Source organism: Rosa chinensis, chromosome 3 (assembly GCF_002994745.2).
Source record: "Rosa chinensis cultivar Old Blush chromosome 3, RchiOBHm-V2, whole genome shotgun sequence".
Classification (NCBI taxonomy): domain Eukaryota; kingdom Viridiplantae; phylum Streptophyta; class Magnoliopsida; order Rosales; family Rosaceae; genus Rosa; species Rosa chinensis.
The window spans coordinates 2,818,116-2,832,214 of record NC_037090.1 but is presented as its reverse complement, the minus strand read 5'-3'; the positions used below and the strand labels follow the sequence as shown (position 1 = coordinate 2,832,214).

Here is a 14,099-nt window from a genome sequence, read left to right as displayed (position 1 = left end):
GTTTGTTTTCAGATTTCCGTGTTTACAGTGTCTTTTGCTCCATTTCTGTTATATTTTTCTTTGGAGGACGTTTTATCTGAAGGGCTTTAGGACGTGCTCAATCTTCATCAAGCTAACGTGTTATATCTATCTTATTTTCATTTTTTAGTTACACTGATGGGGAGTCGAACCTCTAATTTAACATAATCCTGACTTCTGATCTTTAAGAAACTACTATTATTTGGTGATAAAGTTGACTGACAAAACCTAATGGAAAAAAAAAAATCCGCAAGTAACAAAAGAAATTCAAAACTCACTGTATTTATTATAAGCCCAAATAAACTCAATCTCTAGCCGACACTTCAGTTACATAATTTTTAGCAAGAGTAAAATCACATTCCAAGGGCATTACTTGTAAAGAGTTTCAATGGCAACCGCCGCCTTGCTCGGAGCTAATGCATTGACATGGAAGCATACCTTCCCAATACTCTTGTTTCGCCGTCTTCCTCCTCTGCTCACCAGACCAATTAACTTTAACAATCAAGAACTAGGGTTAGCTTCTCCGACTCAAAATCTGGCCATGTCACTCAATCGCCTCTTATCAAAGATTACCCAAGACGCCCACGAGAGGTTATATACTTATCTCCAATAAAATATTGTCAAATGCTCTCAAGGTACTGCGGATGCCTGCTATGGCCGCAGTGCTGTTAGGGTTGCTATTGATGTGTGGCCCCAATTCGGCTTTGGCAGCCTCCGGAGGGCGGTGCGGTGGAAGCCGATCTACGTCATCCTCCTCGAGGTTCAGGTCGTCCTCGTCAAGCTACAGGTGGCGGTCGTCATCAGGGTCAAAGTCAACGTCTTCCAATTCGGATTCGTCGGAGGCTCTAGCGGAGGATAAATATTTCTGTTGTTTTTTTTATCCTTCTGGTTCTGATTTTCTTAGGACTTGCTATCTTGTGTAGCCTTAATTCAAGGGCTACCTTGACCTCAAGTGTTCTGAAGATTCAGGTATGGTTGTCGATATTGTGAACCATTACTAGGAATACTAACAAATTAGCAATAAAGATATGGCCTGTGGACATTTCTTAGCCAAATCACTAGTCTCAGCTCGATTAATCTCTCTACTATTTAACTCTCTCTTGCATATCAATTTGCCAATATCAAAAATTAGAAAATGTCATTGCATTGATCTGCATCTTCCATAAGCCTCCTAATCTGGTCACTGACACCTTCTAGATGATATTCTTGGTGTTTCATTGTTTCAAGGCCTCGGAAAGTTGTAAAAGCCAATATGGCTTGTTAGTTCCCACCCCCTCCCCCCCCCCCCCCCCCGGGGGGTTTTTTGCCTCCATTATACCCAAAAAAAAAACCATAACTTGCATTGCCAGAGTTGAATTTTTAATACTAGTCTGCACTCTCTTTCCAGGTTGGCCTCTTGGGCACAGCAAGAGGACTCCAAAAGGATCTTGATTGAATTACTGAAACTGCAGATACATCTACCCCTGAGGGTTTACACTATGTTTTGAGGGGTACTGAACCTCAAGCATAGGTTATTCTTCTTCATCATTGGTTTTAATCTATTTTCTCTTCAGTACATGTTTTTTTTTTTTTTTGGAATGATCAAATAATATTCATTTCTGATATTAATTTATTGTTTTCTTTTTCTTCCATCAATTAGTGCTTACAAACATTTGAGATTTCTCTGTTTTATGGGACATTTTTGGCGGAAAACAAGCTATATATGTTGGCAATGAGCTTTTACTATAAGGTTTCTGAACTAACATTGTTTTTATTTGGTCAATTGCAGAGGCAAAAACAGCTTTGCTTCGAAATTCTGATTATTGGATATCAAGTTATTTATATGTAAGTTCAATATCTTCTCCTAAAGTACGTGCTTGGTTGAATTATATTAGAGATACCGGAACTTCCCTCTCTAATGTGTATACATAGATCAAATAGAAAACATAACTAGAGTTAGATATGAGGAATGCTATGGACTGGAATCAATAACTCCACCCATGCATGCAGGTGACTCCAAGTCAAAACATAGCAGATGCAGAGAAATGCTTCAATAAAATTTCAGTTGAAGAGAGGGCCAAATTTGATGAAGAAACTCTTGTTAATGTGAACAACAAAAAGAAGAAAAGCCCAACGAGCAAGAAAGACAACAAATTCCAAAATGAATATATAGTGGTATGTTTATACAACAATTGAACAATACAGATATGTATAATGTCTCACTCTTCTAGTGTTTTAGGAATATAATTTTCAAAAGAAAAAATTTCATGATGTTGTCTATTTCCAGGTTTACCTTGGGTAATAAAATGTATATTTGTAATTTTCTTTTGTCATTGAATTTCAATATCAGGTTACACTATTGGTCGCTACTGAAGGCGAGCATATGTTGCCCACCATGAATGGCAGGGCTGAGTTAAAGGCAGCATTAATGCAAAGCCTCAAATGCTTTACCTCAAAGAATATAATAGTAAGAAAAAGTTTTATCACATTGATCATAAACTTTAAACTTCTATCTGTTTTTGATGGTGCAATTCACCTAATTTTTTTCTGTTCTTTTTTGTACAGGCAACTGAAGGGTACGTTATGGACTCCACAGCAAGAAAATGACGTGCTATTGGAGCAGGAACTACTGGAAGATTACCCACTTCTGAAGCGCTTTTAAGGGGAACATATATGGTTTACATTATTTGGTGCATGCTAGGATCAGGATCCGGCCAGCTAATTATGTTTGTAAATGAAGCATGAGATACTATTTCTTCTTCTGAACCTCATGCCTTCCGGATTTGAATTAAAAGAGAATAGGCACATACAAGTCCAAGTCTTTGAATGCAAAGAGTTTGAGTACATATAGGAAACAAGGTTAAATAAAAGTTAAAACCCTAGCAAACTACAAAACCCACGTCCCAAACTGAGCCTCCCAGCCTCCTTCGAAACACCACTTTCATGGCAATAGCTTCATTGCTCGGACCCAACCCATTGAAATGGAAGAAAACCTCCCCAATTGTCTGGTCCCATGTTCGTCCTCCTTTGTCCACCAAACCAATTGGGTTCAGCGCAGCGAGATTTAACAACGAACAAGCTAAATTTAGTGTTAAACTCAAATGATTCCGCTCCTCCTCCGCAGAGGAGAAGAGCCACCTTTCTTGTTCTTCACCATCTTTCTCTTCTTTGTCATCGTTTTCTTCTTCTCCGCTGCTCGGGCGCGTGGGTGGAACCCTCCCGTGGCTGTCACCCGACCCACCACCAGAGATAATGTTCTTAATTATGTGCTTGTCGGCCACTATTCTTTTGTTCTTTGCTTGGTTTAGTACTGTACATGGCGCGCAAGTACAACTGGTTGGCTTTCCAGGTTTTGCTGGCAATTTGGTGGTTTATTTGGTGTACCATTGGGCCAAAACAAGCGTCGTCAAGCTTCAGGTATTATTGAATGATTGATATTATCTAAGGATAGCATAAGTTCCCTGTGGACTGTGGTTAACTCCTCGTCTCCTCCCTTGTTTGGGATAATGAGAGATTGATGGTGACTGGCAAGTGCGGGGGGGGGGGGGGGGGGGGGGTGGATACTTTTTCCCATCTGTGATGGATTTGCAAAATGAATACTTACTTTGTTGAGTTGCAGGATCATAACATGTTGATTTTCAACCTTTGATTGTGCATTGATGATAATCACAAGCTCACAACAGTGTCAGTTCTAGTTATAATAAAGATAGAAGGGTGGAATATCAATATATAATTATATAGAGACACTAATTGCCTTGAATCAGGAGCACCAGATCTCCTAGATTCTCAACACTCTCGTCGGAGAGTGAATTATGAAATCCCAACTGAATTGGTGAATGGCTTGATAAATCAATTTCTTGAGGAAATTACAACCAGCATTATGTTTGTATATGGGAATGCGTGACGATCAATTTCCACATTCTTAATCTTCCATGTAAACGAAAGTTTTTATAGGGACATAATAATTCTAAAATATGTAATTTTGTTTATTCTAAAGTGAGACAACATGGGAGTTGGACCAATTATTCTTAAGTAACCACTGTTCTGTTCTGTTACCTAACAATTTCCAATATTGTTATAATCCAGTTGAATTATTTTTCCTTACGTACCTGAAAAAAATTTATGTTCTATACTAATGTTCATATGTCCACGTTCTTTTCAAGGATAATCTGTTGGTAACGGGGCGAACTCCAAAGAAATCTTTAATCAGATTGCTGAAACAGCAGATACATCTACCTTCATGGGTTTGAGCTACGTTTTGAAAGGTAGTATGAACATAGCTTACCCATTCCCTTTTCAATCATTTTGTTTTCATATATATTGGCTTCCGAGTACGGATATTTCAATTCTTTTTGTGGCAATTATTAATGACATATATATATATATATATATATATTTTGTGCAGTTTGATAACTTGTTGCATATATTAGTTCTTCAAAGATTAGAATGTGAGATATATATGTATATAGGTTTCTATAAATTATAGCAAAAACTTAGATGGCAATTTGGCAATTAGCTGATAAAGTACATTCTCAAAAAGTCAGGCTCTTGTTGTATATCTTTATTTTTTCTTCATTAATCTAGCTATATGCAAATTGATGCAATTTTTTTTATAGAGACAACAATAGCTTTGCTTCGACATTCTGACCATTGTGTGGCAGGCTATATTCATCTGTAAGTTCAAAATTATCCCCTAATAAAATAGTATTTGGTTAGGCATGCATGCATGAGATCCAGCATGATGAGATATAACACACACACACATGCACACGTCAAAGTTAACTATTACATAAGGTGACTCCAAAGTTTGGCATACATGGTGGCAGAAGTTTACTTCAACCAACTTTCTTTCCAAGAGAGGCTTACATTTGAAGAAGAGACGTTTGTCAATGTAAACAACATCAAAACGCAGAATTTGGCAAGCCAAAGAGCTAATGGAATCCACAATCAATATATAGTGGTAAGGTCACTATACACATTGATTTCATGATGAAGGTGCTGGCTGGCTAGTTTGCTAATTTTTTCGTTTAATTTTTTATTTTTTTATGTAGAGTTTTTGATTGAATTTCAATGATTAGGTTACAATATTGTTGGCAATTGAAGGAAAATATATGTTACCCAGCATCAATAGCAGTCCTGAGTTGAAGGAAGCACTGCAGAAACTTTCATCTATTAATCGAAAGACTAGTAAGAACAGACTTGAACTAGTTGTTGATATTTGTGCTTGATATATACGTAGATCTATATATGTATGTTCTATGTATAGAAATCCTAATTTTGAGTTTATATATGTTCTCTTTTCAGCGGGCAGTTGAAGTGTTGTGGACTCCTCAGAATGAAACAAACACTCTGTTAGAGGAGCAACTGCTTAAAAGTTACCCACACTTGAAGCACTTTTAGAAGATGTGGTGTACAGAAATGACATGTCTGAGAAACTCCTCGATCTATATAGAAGTTTCCCGCTGCAATATATCAGATCCGTTATAAATGAGTTTCTTACTTTCTTATATCTCCTGGTAGTTTGTAAATTCGATCTGTTCTGAATATTTGTATTTTTATTTCCTCAAAAAGTCATACTTAGTACACTTGACTACGTACAACAACTACATCCTCTCATTCATTGCGTAGATTAGTAATCAGAGATCATGAACGTATGATTTGGGAACTAACCAAACTAGCAATTTGTTGAATAATTCTGCCTCCCCACGTACGATTAAGAATATCTGCAATCTATTCAAGCCTTTAGGCGGCTTAATTTAGCAAACTTTAATTTTTTTTTTTTAATCAAGAATCATACATCATTCCATAGCTTTAAAACAACTTAAGATCAATAAGTGTATAGTGGCCTCGTTAATCCTACCACAAAGTGGCGAAGGAAAGATTACCACACTCGATTACAAATAACTTAAACACTCAACTCTTTAGAAATGGTTGGAGCGAGCCAGTCAGATATCATTTTCCATCAAAGAGTTGCAAAATTAAGGTAAGAGAAGGGTGGTCTTAGCCACTCAATGCTTCACTGGCTCATGGGACATCAATATTTATAACGTCAAAGAATTTGTTGAAACGAAGGCCTAAGGTTGGATCTCCAACCGCTTCTCTTCTAGTTCCTCAGTTTCATTCACTGTAGAAATTGCCTTGGCTTCAACTGCATCAACCATTATGAGGCTTAACCCTTTCAGATTTGCATCCAAGCTGCAAGGGTCCGATTTCAGAGAAGAAACACAAATATTCTAGTTTTGTTTTTTTTTGGCATGCATTTTCAATGAGAGAGGTATATATCCATTGGTAGGAAAACGCCGGAATGACTTATTGGAAGAAACACAATTTTAATGAGAAGTATTTGATCAGTACCGCTATCTTTAACAGCTATAAACGAAAATGTAACATTAGTATGTAATAGAGAACTTAACATGTTGGTTGCGATGTATTAAAGTTCCGAAAACCTCTATCTCTAAATCAAGGATATGTTCATATCCAATTTGTGATGATGATCCCAAAAGAAAAGTCTTCATATTTAAATAGATATCTAAAACTTCACGCATTTATATTGCAATAGATTTCCCATAAAGTGGCAACTTTGAAACCTTTTGAGTTGGTCCAAATTCAACAGCTTGGCCAGGAAATACATAAACAAAGAAAGTATGGTAGGCTTCCACTTTGCTACCCCATGCCACTTTTACAAAACCAAAAGGCAAAGAAATTAAGAAAAGAAAAGAAAATGGTGTGCTTAGTCTCCTAGTAGAAGAGCAAGACATGGGTAGTCCAATAGCTGCAGCTCATCTCATATATATGTGATTTGGATCATCCTACATGTCACTGTCTAAGTCAGCTTAATCGAGTTTGATTAGTATGTCGACATTTCTTAAATAAAAAAATTGAGAAAAAGTTTTAAGTCAGATAGACATGTCATATGACGTAATTGATTCATCATTAGATAATAAATCAATACAAACCAAATTTATTATAAAATATTATAAATTTGTATACAACTATAAGCTAGACTTAATCACTTATTATGGTACGATATAACTCTGTTTCAAAAAAAAAAATGGAAAAAGAAGAACAAAAACTACTCTGTCCAAGTCTTACTCAGGTTTGGCCATATTGGGGATTATTGGCAACAAGATTGATTGTAAATAGATCAGCATGGAACATGGAATATGATTGTTTTGGGAAAACCCGCTCCATATTATTGACATCTCCCTCATGGGGGTCCCTTACAGATATCAATCCTGATTGATAAAACCTCTCATTGGCCAGCCAAGCAAGAACCGACTCTGCTTATGATCCCATGCCAATAATTCAATTCATCATCACTTTTCAGCAGTTCATCTCTCCCTCAATAATGTCTCACATTTTCAGAACACAGAATCAATAAAGCAGCAATAAAATATAAGCTTTTTAGATGCTCCATTATCCTTTTTTTTTATAATAGAAGTTGATTGTTATTCAATAACAAACAGCTAAAACGTCATAACTTACAAAACTTAAATAAGAATTCCTGCAAGAAATTCCGGTAAAACCTATCTAAGCTAAAGCAAACTAATTAACATCAATGGGTAGCTCACATTTAAGCAAGTCTATCAGAGAATGTCAAAGTTTCGCCTCCTACGGAAAAACATCATTCAACTAGCTTTCATTTGTTAATCACGCAATTGTGGTACAAGTAAGAAACTAGAAACGTCATAGAAGATTAATAGAAACTAAATCATACTCGCACAGGCTTAAACCCTAATCAAAACATTTAAATAATAAACAGCTCCTTCCCTGACGAGTTGGAGCTCTTATCCACACCTACATTATTACCTTCATCTCTTGCCAGAATACATTTGTGTGGACGACCCTTTTTCTTTGGAGCTAGCCTCATAGAAATCGAAACCTACACCAACTCGCCCAGCTGAAACTCCTGTGGTAATCGCCAAACTAGGTTTGAATTGCCTCTTTGGGACCTTGGAATGTTTGTCACCAGAAAAAGGCCCAACATAGCCCTCCATGTTTGCCCCATCATCATTAAAGCCCAGCCCAAATCCCTGCAACCTTGACCTAGTAACAGAACCCACCTTTGCCCCATCAGCATTAAGGCCCGGCCCAAAACCCTGCAGCTGTAGCCCTGGCCTAGTCAACATGGCGGTCAACCCTAATTCAAAATTAGGGTTTCCCGCTGGTTTTTTCGAAAGAACCATCGCAGCACTCCCAACAGACTCGATCAAATTGGACGGCTAGGCAAGAGAAACCCTAGCAGAGCAAAAAGCCGACTTTTTTTTTTGAAACTGGAAAGTTTGGTTTATCCAAGTTATTAAGGACTTAAATAGCCATGTAGGGAGTGAGTTATTTAGCAAACTATGATCATGTTAGTGGAAATTATTCTATGCACTTAATGTTCTCTTATGTTAGTTTTTCACTTTGAAGAAGTCTTTGAGCATACCATGTGGTCTCAATAAAAAATAAGTAAATTTTTTTTTTTACTTCTTTAAAGACAATTCGTCAAATATTTTGTCTTAACATTCTTTCAAGCATTTAGATAAACATCTTCCCCTATATTCCAACATATAAAGTTGCTAGAGCTTTTCAATGACGAGAGATAAAATTGAGACGACGAACATAGGAATTGCCTTCATTGGCACCTCTAGATCCATCAGTCACTACATGACTAATTGATCACACCTTTACTTTTCACTACTGATATCCAGAACAATATCAAATTGGACTTGAACAGAATGAATCTTATAGGCCTCAAAACTTGCATTTTCCCTCATAATTCATATAAATACTAATACATATTGTTACATTATCCCATTTCCTCAGAGAGCCACGTCCCTAGGTCAAGAAAGGTCAGCCCTTTTGGTATGGAACTTGGTGAAAGCATACAAATGTGGTACCTCTGCAAGTTTACGAATCAACAGCATCAACGGGGAGAGAAACTGTCCTGCAAAGAGAGTGTGGAAGCAGCTGTGATTGGGTGTAGAAACTGTTGGCAGTACCCACATCATCCTCTTCTGCATCTGGACACTCCAATATCGCCTCACATTTTCGGACCCTTTGGGTTTCCAAACTGGGGCAGCTCTTATTAGGACTAGGAAGGCAATTAAAAGTTGAATTTCTGTCATAGTTGTTCCCTTTCATGGTGTTTGATACCAGACATGATAAGCTCCCATTGTCTCTCCCGTGTTCTTTGTTTGAAGATTTTGAGACAAGTCCTAACTGCTGCTCTCTAAGCTCCCTCAACTCAATCTGGTGCTTTGCTTTGAGCCACCTCAATTCCTTCTGAATTTCATGCTCAGAATTGTCTGAGAGATCACAGTATATCGAAGGGACAGTGGAAAAGGGATGTGAACTGGATAAATCCCGGAGAGAATTTCTTGCATCGGAAGCAATGGTGTTGTCCAATTTAAGATCCTGCATGACTGTGACTAACTGATTCATTTTTTCATATTCTTCATCTGAATGGCTCTGTCCAGAGCCCACTGAACTAAGCTCACGACTCTCATGCTGTCCCCAGATTTCTTGGTAATGTAGGCAGTCTGATTGGCTTGATTCATTTGGTATATCCTCCGTCACACGATGCTTTGACTCGTCTTCTTGATATGTAATCTCCTCAAAACGACCATGCATTGAAGCACATCCATGCGTACAATCTTGAGTAGCTCCTGGGTTATTAGACAGAAACTCCATGAAGGAACCACTAGAGGTGTGGTTGGATACACAATTGTGACAAAATTTTTGATTGGAAAAACGCGGTGATTCCACTATTCCTGGCCCCGACTGCCAATCAGGTACCAAGGAAGCAATTTCCCCATCAATCATATCTGCTATTTCGGTTACATCATGATCAGTGATATCCAACTCTGCCACCATTTCAGTTGCAACACTTAGTGCTGTGTCTGTCTCAATGTCAAATGGGAAATAAATCTTCCTAATATGTCCTGCAAAGTAAAACAATTACAATGCTAATTTCCACAAGTAAAGAATGCATACATATTTATTTATAAACTTTGGGAAACAAATTAGAGACAAATCCAACCTTCTTTATCTGCAATTCTAAGTCTCAGAATGATGCTACCATCTTCTTCTTTTCTCTTCCCTCTAATACTTATGTCCACATCTTCACCATGTTCATCATCATCATGATGCTCAAAGAGTTCTATTCCACTTGATTCAACCTCAAAAGGATGATACCCCCATTCGTTTTGGGAATCGAAACCATAACCATTCGAGTATTCATTACTAAACGAACTGTTGCTTTGATGAACCTCGTAAAGAGGCTGCCTTACAAGAGGATCAATGTCATCAAGCTGCCTGCCGTAATTCACTGGTCTCAAATCATATTCACCTTCATCTATTCGGAGAAAATCATCGTTCAAAAGCTCAATTGCGGAGTGCCTCACAGATGCAGTTGCCAAGCATTTCTCAACAAACTTCCTTACTTCCGGATCTTTCACTTTGTACAAAGCATCTGGTTTTTTCCCCTAAAAAATGTCAAAAGGAATCTTTTACTCAACTTTTTCCTATAGAAAGTAAAGCATGGCACTAAATGGAGATAAAGAAAAAGTCTGAAAGAGATTTATAGAAAGAGAATCCTCTTACTGATACAACTTTCTTGTAGATCTGAGCAGGATGAGTGCATTCACTATAAGGATATTCAAAAGTCACCATTTCCAAAACGCACATCCCAAACGAATATATGTCAACTAACTCATTATATGCCTCTTCATACACTTCTGGTGCCATGAACTCTGGTGTCCCTACTTAACAACAAGGAAAAAAGGAATCTAAAACACATATCAACTTCCAATCTTAGAATTTTCCCTTTTTTCCAATCAACTTGCAAATTACCAAATCAACAAAATTTTGAATTTGCACAGTATGAATAGGTTGAACTTACCAACACAGTGGGCAGCATGTTGTGATTTCCTTAAGATCGCTGCTAAACCAAGATCACCAATCTTCACTTCCCCTTGATTTCCATTAACAAAGATGTTGTCACATTTGAGATCTCTATGAATCACAGGAGGGTCACGGCTATGCAGATACAAAAGCCCTCCCAAGATCTGCCTACACCAATGCTTCACAGCTCTGATGTTAACACTCTTGTGCTTTAGCCTGTACCTAAAAAATCCAAAACAGATCATCAAAAATTGACCCCAAAAAATGGATTTAGGGAGCAAAAAGGCATAATTTTTTTTTTTTTTGTACAAAGTCACACAGTACTTACTGTTTAAGAGTCCCAGAAGTGAACATTTCAGTGACAAAATTGATGTTTCTTTTTGAAGTATCAACCCAAGAAGTGTAGAACTTCATAATGTTCTTGTGCTTGAGTGTCTTGAGGAGGTGAATTTCACAGTACAGCCTCTCAAGATCTTCAGGACTTTGAAGAAAATCATAAAGCTTGACCTGGTTCCAAGCAACTTCAATCCCATCATACTCATCAAATGCTCTGTATCTGCACCAATCAAATCCAAACCCAAACACTCAGTTATTCCAAATTTCTCACACAAACACCCAAAATTAACTCCAAACTTTGGGAAATCCAAACTGGGTTTTCATCAAATTGTAAGAAACATAAGGGCTTTGAGTACATACACTGTCTTTGAAGCTCCTTTGCCTAGGATTTCATTGTACTGCAACCAATATAAACACCCATTAAGGACCAATTTCCAAGCAGAAGACAGAGTTTAAGACGCACAAAAATAGAAAAAGAAGAGAGAGAGAGAGTTATTTGCTTACTCTGCCATATCTGCCAGTTGGATCTACTTCAACAAACTCAGAGTAATCCGGTTCAAGATGTGAGAGACCATTCATTTCTCTAAAACCAATCTCAGTTTTTTTTTTTCCTTTGGCTCACTTTTTTCTGTGCTATGATTAGTTAAAGGCTAAAGCTTTTTCCCCTTATGGCTGGCTCTTCTTCTTGTATTCTGACACACAGATAACAAATGGAGAGAAAGGAAAGGAGATGATTATTAAACAAAAAATATTGCTTTTGAAGGAAGAGGTTTCAGGGCAAACAATCACTTGTTTAATACACATGAACAAAGGGAAGGAAATACAAAAACAGAGCAAAACCGCGACGGTACGTGACAAATAATAGAGCAAAGTCTTCTTCTTTATATATAAAAACGATGTTAGTTTCTTTTCTTTTTTCTTTCTTCTTTCTTTTTCTGCAGTAAACGGTGGACATGCAAAACTAGAAGTGTAACTGATGGGGAAAAACGAAGGGACCCACGAGATGAGTTTGATGCTTCAGCTAGCTCATACCTGGACACCATGGACCATGCTTGTTCTGTCATTCACCGGACTGGGAATCAATTTTTGGAGGAGACCCATCAAAATTTCAAAGTCGTCGAATGAAGCTTGAATGATAGCAATCTTTTTATTTTTCCTTCTTTTTTTTTTTTTTTCAAAGTAGGAAGAAATGTAAGAGAGATTTGATTATAAATAATCAAATAATCCATATCTTTGTAAAAAAGTTATTTATGAGTATCTTTGAAGTTTTAATTTAGACGTATTTACGGACAGATAGTGAGTAATTTTTATTCGGAAAGTGTGTTGAAGAAGTTTTCAAATAAGATTCATTATCACGAATGTTGCGCCCTGTTTCTGTGAGCATTCTATCAAACCCGTAGTCTTTTTAGATACAAATTTTGTTGGAGAAAGTCATGTGAAATATGAATATCTTTGAGCCGGGATGCATATCATAGTTCAAAGATTCAATTTCTACATGAAATTGAGATGAGGAAGTTTTCAACTAGAGTTTAATCTGTACGGATGTCATATTTTTTTGAGGCATTTTATCAAGCTAATTGTCTTTCCAAGAAATAAAATAAATATAAAGGGGACATATTCAAAAATTTATCAGACAACTTGGGATGCATGTACGGATAAGCAGAGCCGCAAATTAAAGTATTTTTCTACGTCAGAGTACGATGATGAAGTTTTCAAACAAAGTTCATCTGTACAGATGTCGTGCCATATTTCTTTGCGAGATTTTATCAGATTAATTGTTATTCTTTTTTTCTTTTTTTCTTTTGCATATATCAAGTTAATTCTCTTGAAAAGTTAATTAATGAAAGCATTTCATTGATCAGTAACTGTGGATATCAAAAGTTTCCTCCATGGTCAAAGCTATTATCCAAATTTTATCCAGTCCAGATGTTTTCATTGCAAATTGATTAGGGTAATTGAAAATGTGCAATGATGTTGATGATTTCACCAAATCAATAATGCAAGTTATTATTCAAAGCGCGCAACGCGTTTGGGGAAAGATTTTCCCAAACCTATCGTCAGTTGGCCTTAACCAGTCCATGATTGTTTGCCAAAAACTACTATTTTGCGTTGAAAATAGTCACAGTATTATCGATACGTAATGAATAGTTGTTGAAGATTTTTTTGCAGCTAACTGATCGAATAAGATAAGTGTCTTGTTCACTTGGTATTATTACTTTGACAAAAAAAAAAACTGATCGAACAAGATTAAATTGTCGCGGTTCTAGATGATAGTAACCATTAAGCCATTAAAAAAAAACTTCAGAACAGAAACAAACGGACATTGCATGAAGTTTGGACACATATATATCCATGTGATTTTGTCAGAAATACACAGTTTCTGTTGTAATAATATTCTTTTCAAAGTGACACTTGGTTTTAATCTGTTTAATTATTTACAATCCTACGTAGTTGTTGGTTTTGGCGCTTACTTCCTTCGGACTTGGAGGGTATGGATTAAATTAATTCAAAATTTCAAATGCATTAATTATTAAGACTGTATTACCAAGAAGCTAGCTAGGGTTTCCCCAACTGCTGCATTGATGAATATTATTTAAGCTTGTGAGGATATTCCAGTCATTTAGCTGCTCAAAGAAACCGACTATTCTTATGTTCAACCAGAGAGAGCAGTCAGAGCACATGAGTAGTTAGAAGATGAGTTTTCAGTTTGGTGACATGGTCCACCCAATTTGAAAGCTCATAGATAATAAGGTAGAAGGTACAAATCTGTGTTCATTGAGTTCTTCAACTCCAGAAATCATGAAAAAGAAGTTCCAACTAATCACTAATGCCTCTGTACAATTGTGCATTGAGACAATAAGAAATAGGATAAGATCATA

The 14,099-nt window shown here is 36.8% G+C and overlaps 1 protein-coding gene across 3 annotated transcripts; it reads right to left on the bottom strand.

The window, feature by feature from the left end:
• Nucleotides 1–8,602: 8,602 nt before the first annotated feature.
• On the bottom strand, nucleotides 8,603–12,084 carry LOC112192711 (probable serine/threonine-protein kinase WNK9). Of its 3 annotated transcripts, none has more exons than XM_024332564.2 (7): nucleotides 11,725–12,084; nucleotides 11,581–11,618; nucleotides 11,213–11,440; nucleotides 10,883–11,106; nucleotides 10,585–10,745; nucleotides 10,022–10,466; nucleotides 8,603–9,923 (listed from the first exon to the last, which is right to left on the bottom strand). In XM_024332564.2, the coding sequence occupies exons 1-7, from the start codon at nucleotides 11,797–11,799 to the stop codon at nucleotides 8,890–8,892; spliced, it is 2,205 nt and encodes a 734-aa protein (XP_024188332.1). In that variant the 5' UTR covers nucleotides 11,800–12,084; the 3' UTR covers nucleotides 8,603–8,889. The 3 variants fall into 3 exon arrangements, with proteins under 3 accessions (XP_024188332.1, XP_024188333.1, XP_024188334.1); XM_024332565.2 differs by having other exon boundaries at nucleotides 10,585–10,742; XM_024332566.1 differs by lacking the exons at nucleotides 11,213–11,440; nucleotides 11,581–11,618; nucleotides 11,725–12,084 and having other exon boundaries at nucleotides 10,585–10,769; nucleotides 10,883–11,024.
• Between the last annotated feature and the right edge of the window lie 2,015 nt (nucleotides 12,085–14,099).

Coding starts and splice junctions, on each gene's coding strand:
- LOC112192711 (XM_024332564.2), bottom strand. CDS start 11,799: ATGAATGGTCTCTCACATCTTGAACCGGATTACTCTGAGTTTGTTGAA. Junction 11,441..11,580: donor AAAGGAGCTTCAAAGACAGT/GTATGTACTCAA, acceptor TGATTGGTGCAG/ATACAGAGCATTTGATGAGT. Junction 10,467..10,584: donor TCTACAAGAAAGTTGTATCA/GTAAGAGGATTC, acceptor GACATTTTTTAG/GGGAAAAAACCAGATGCTTT.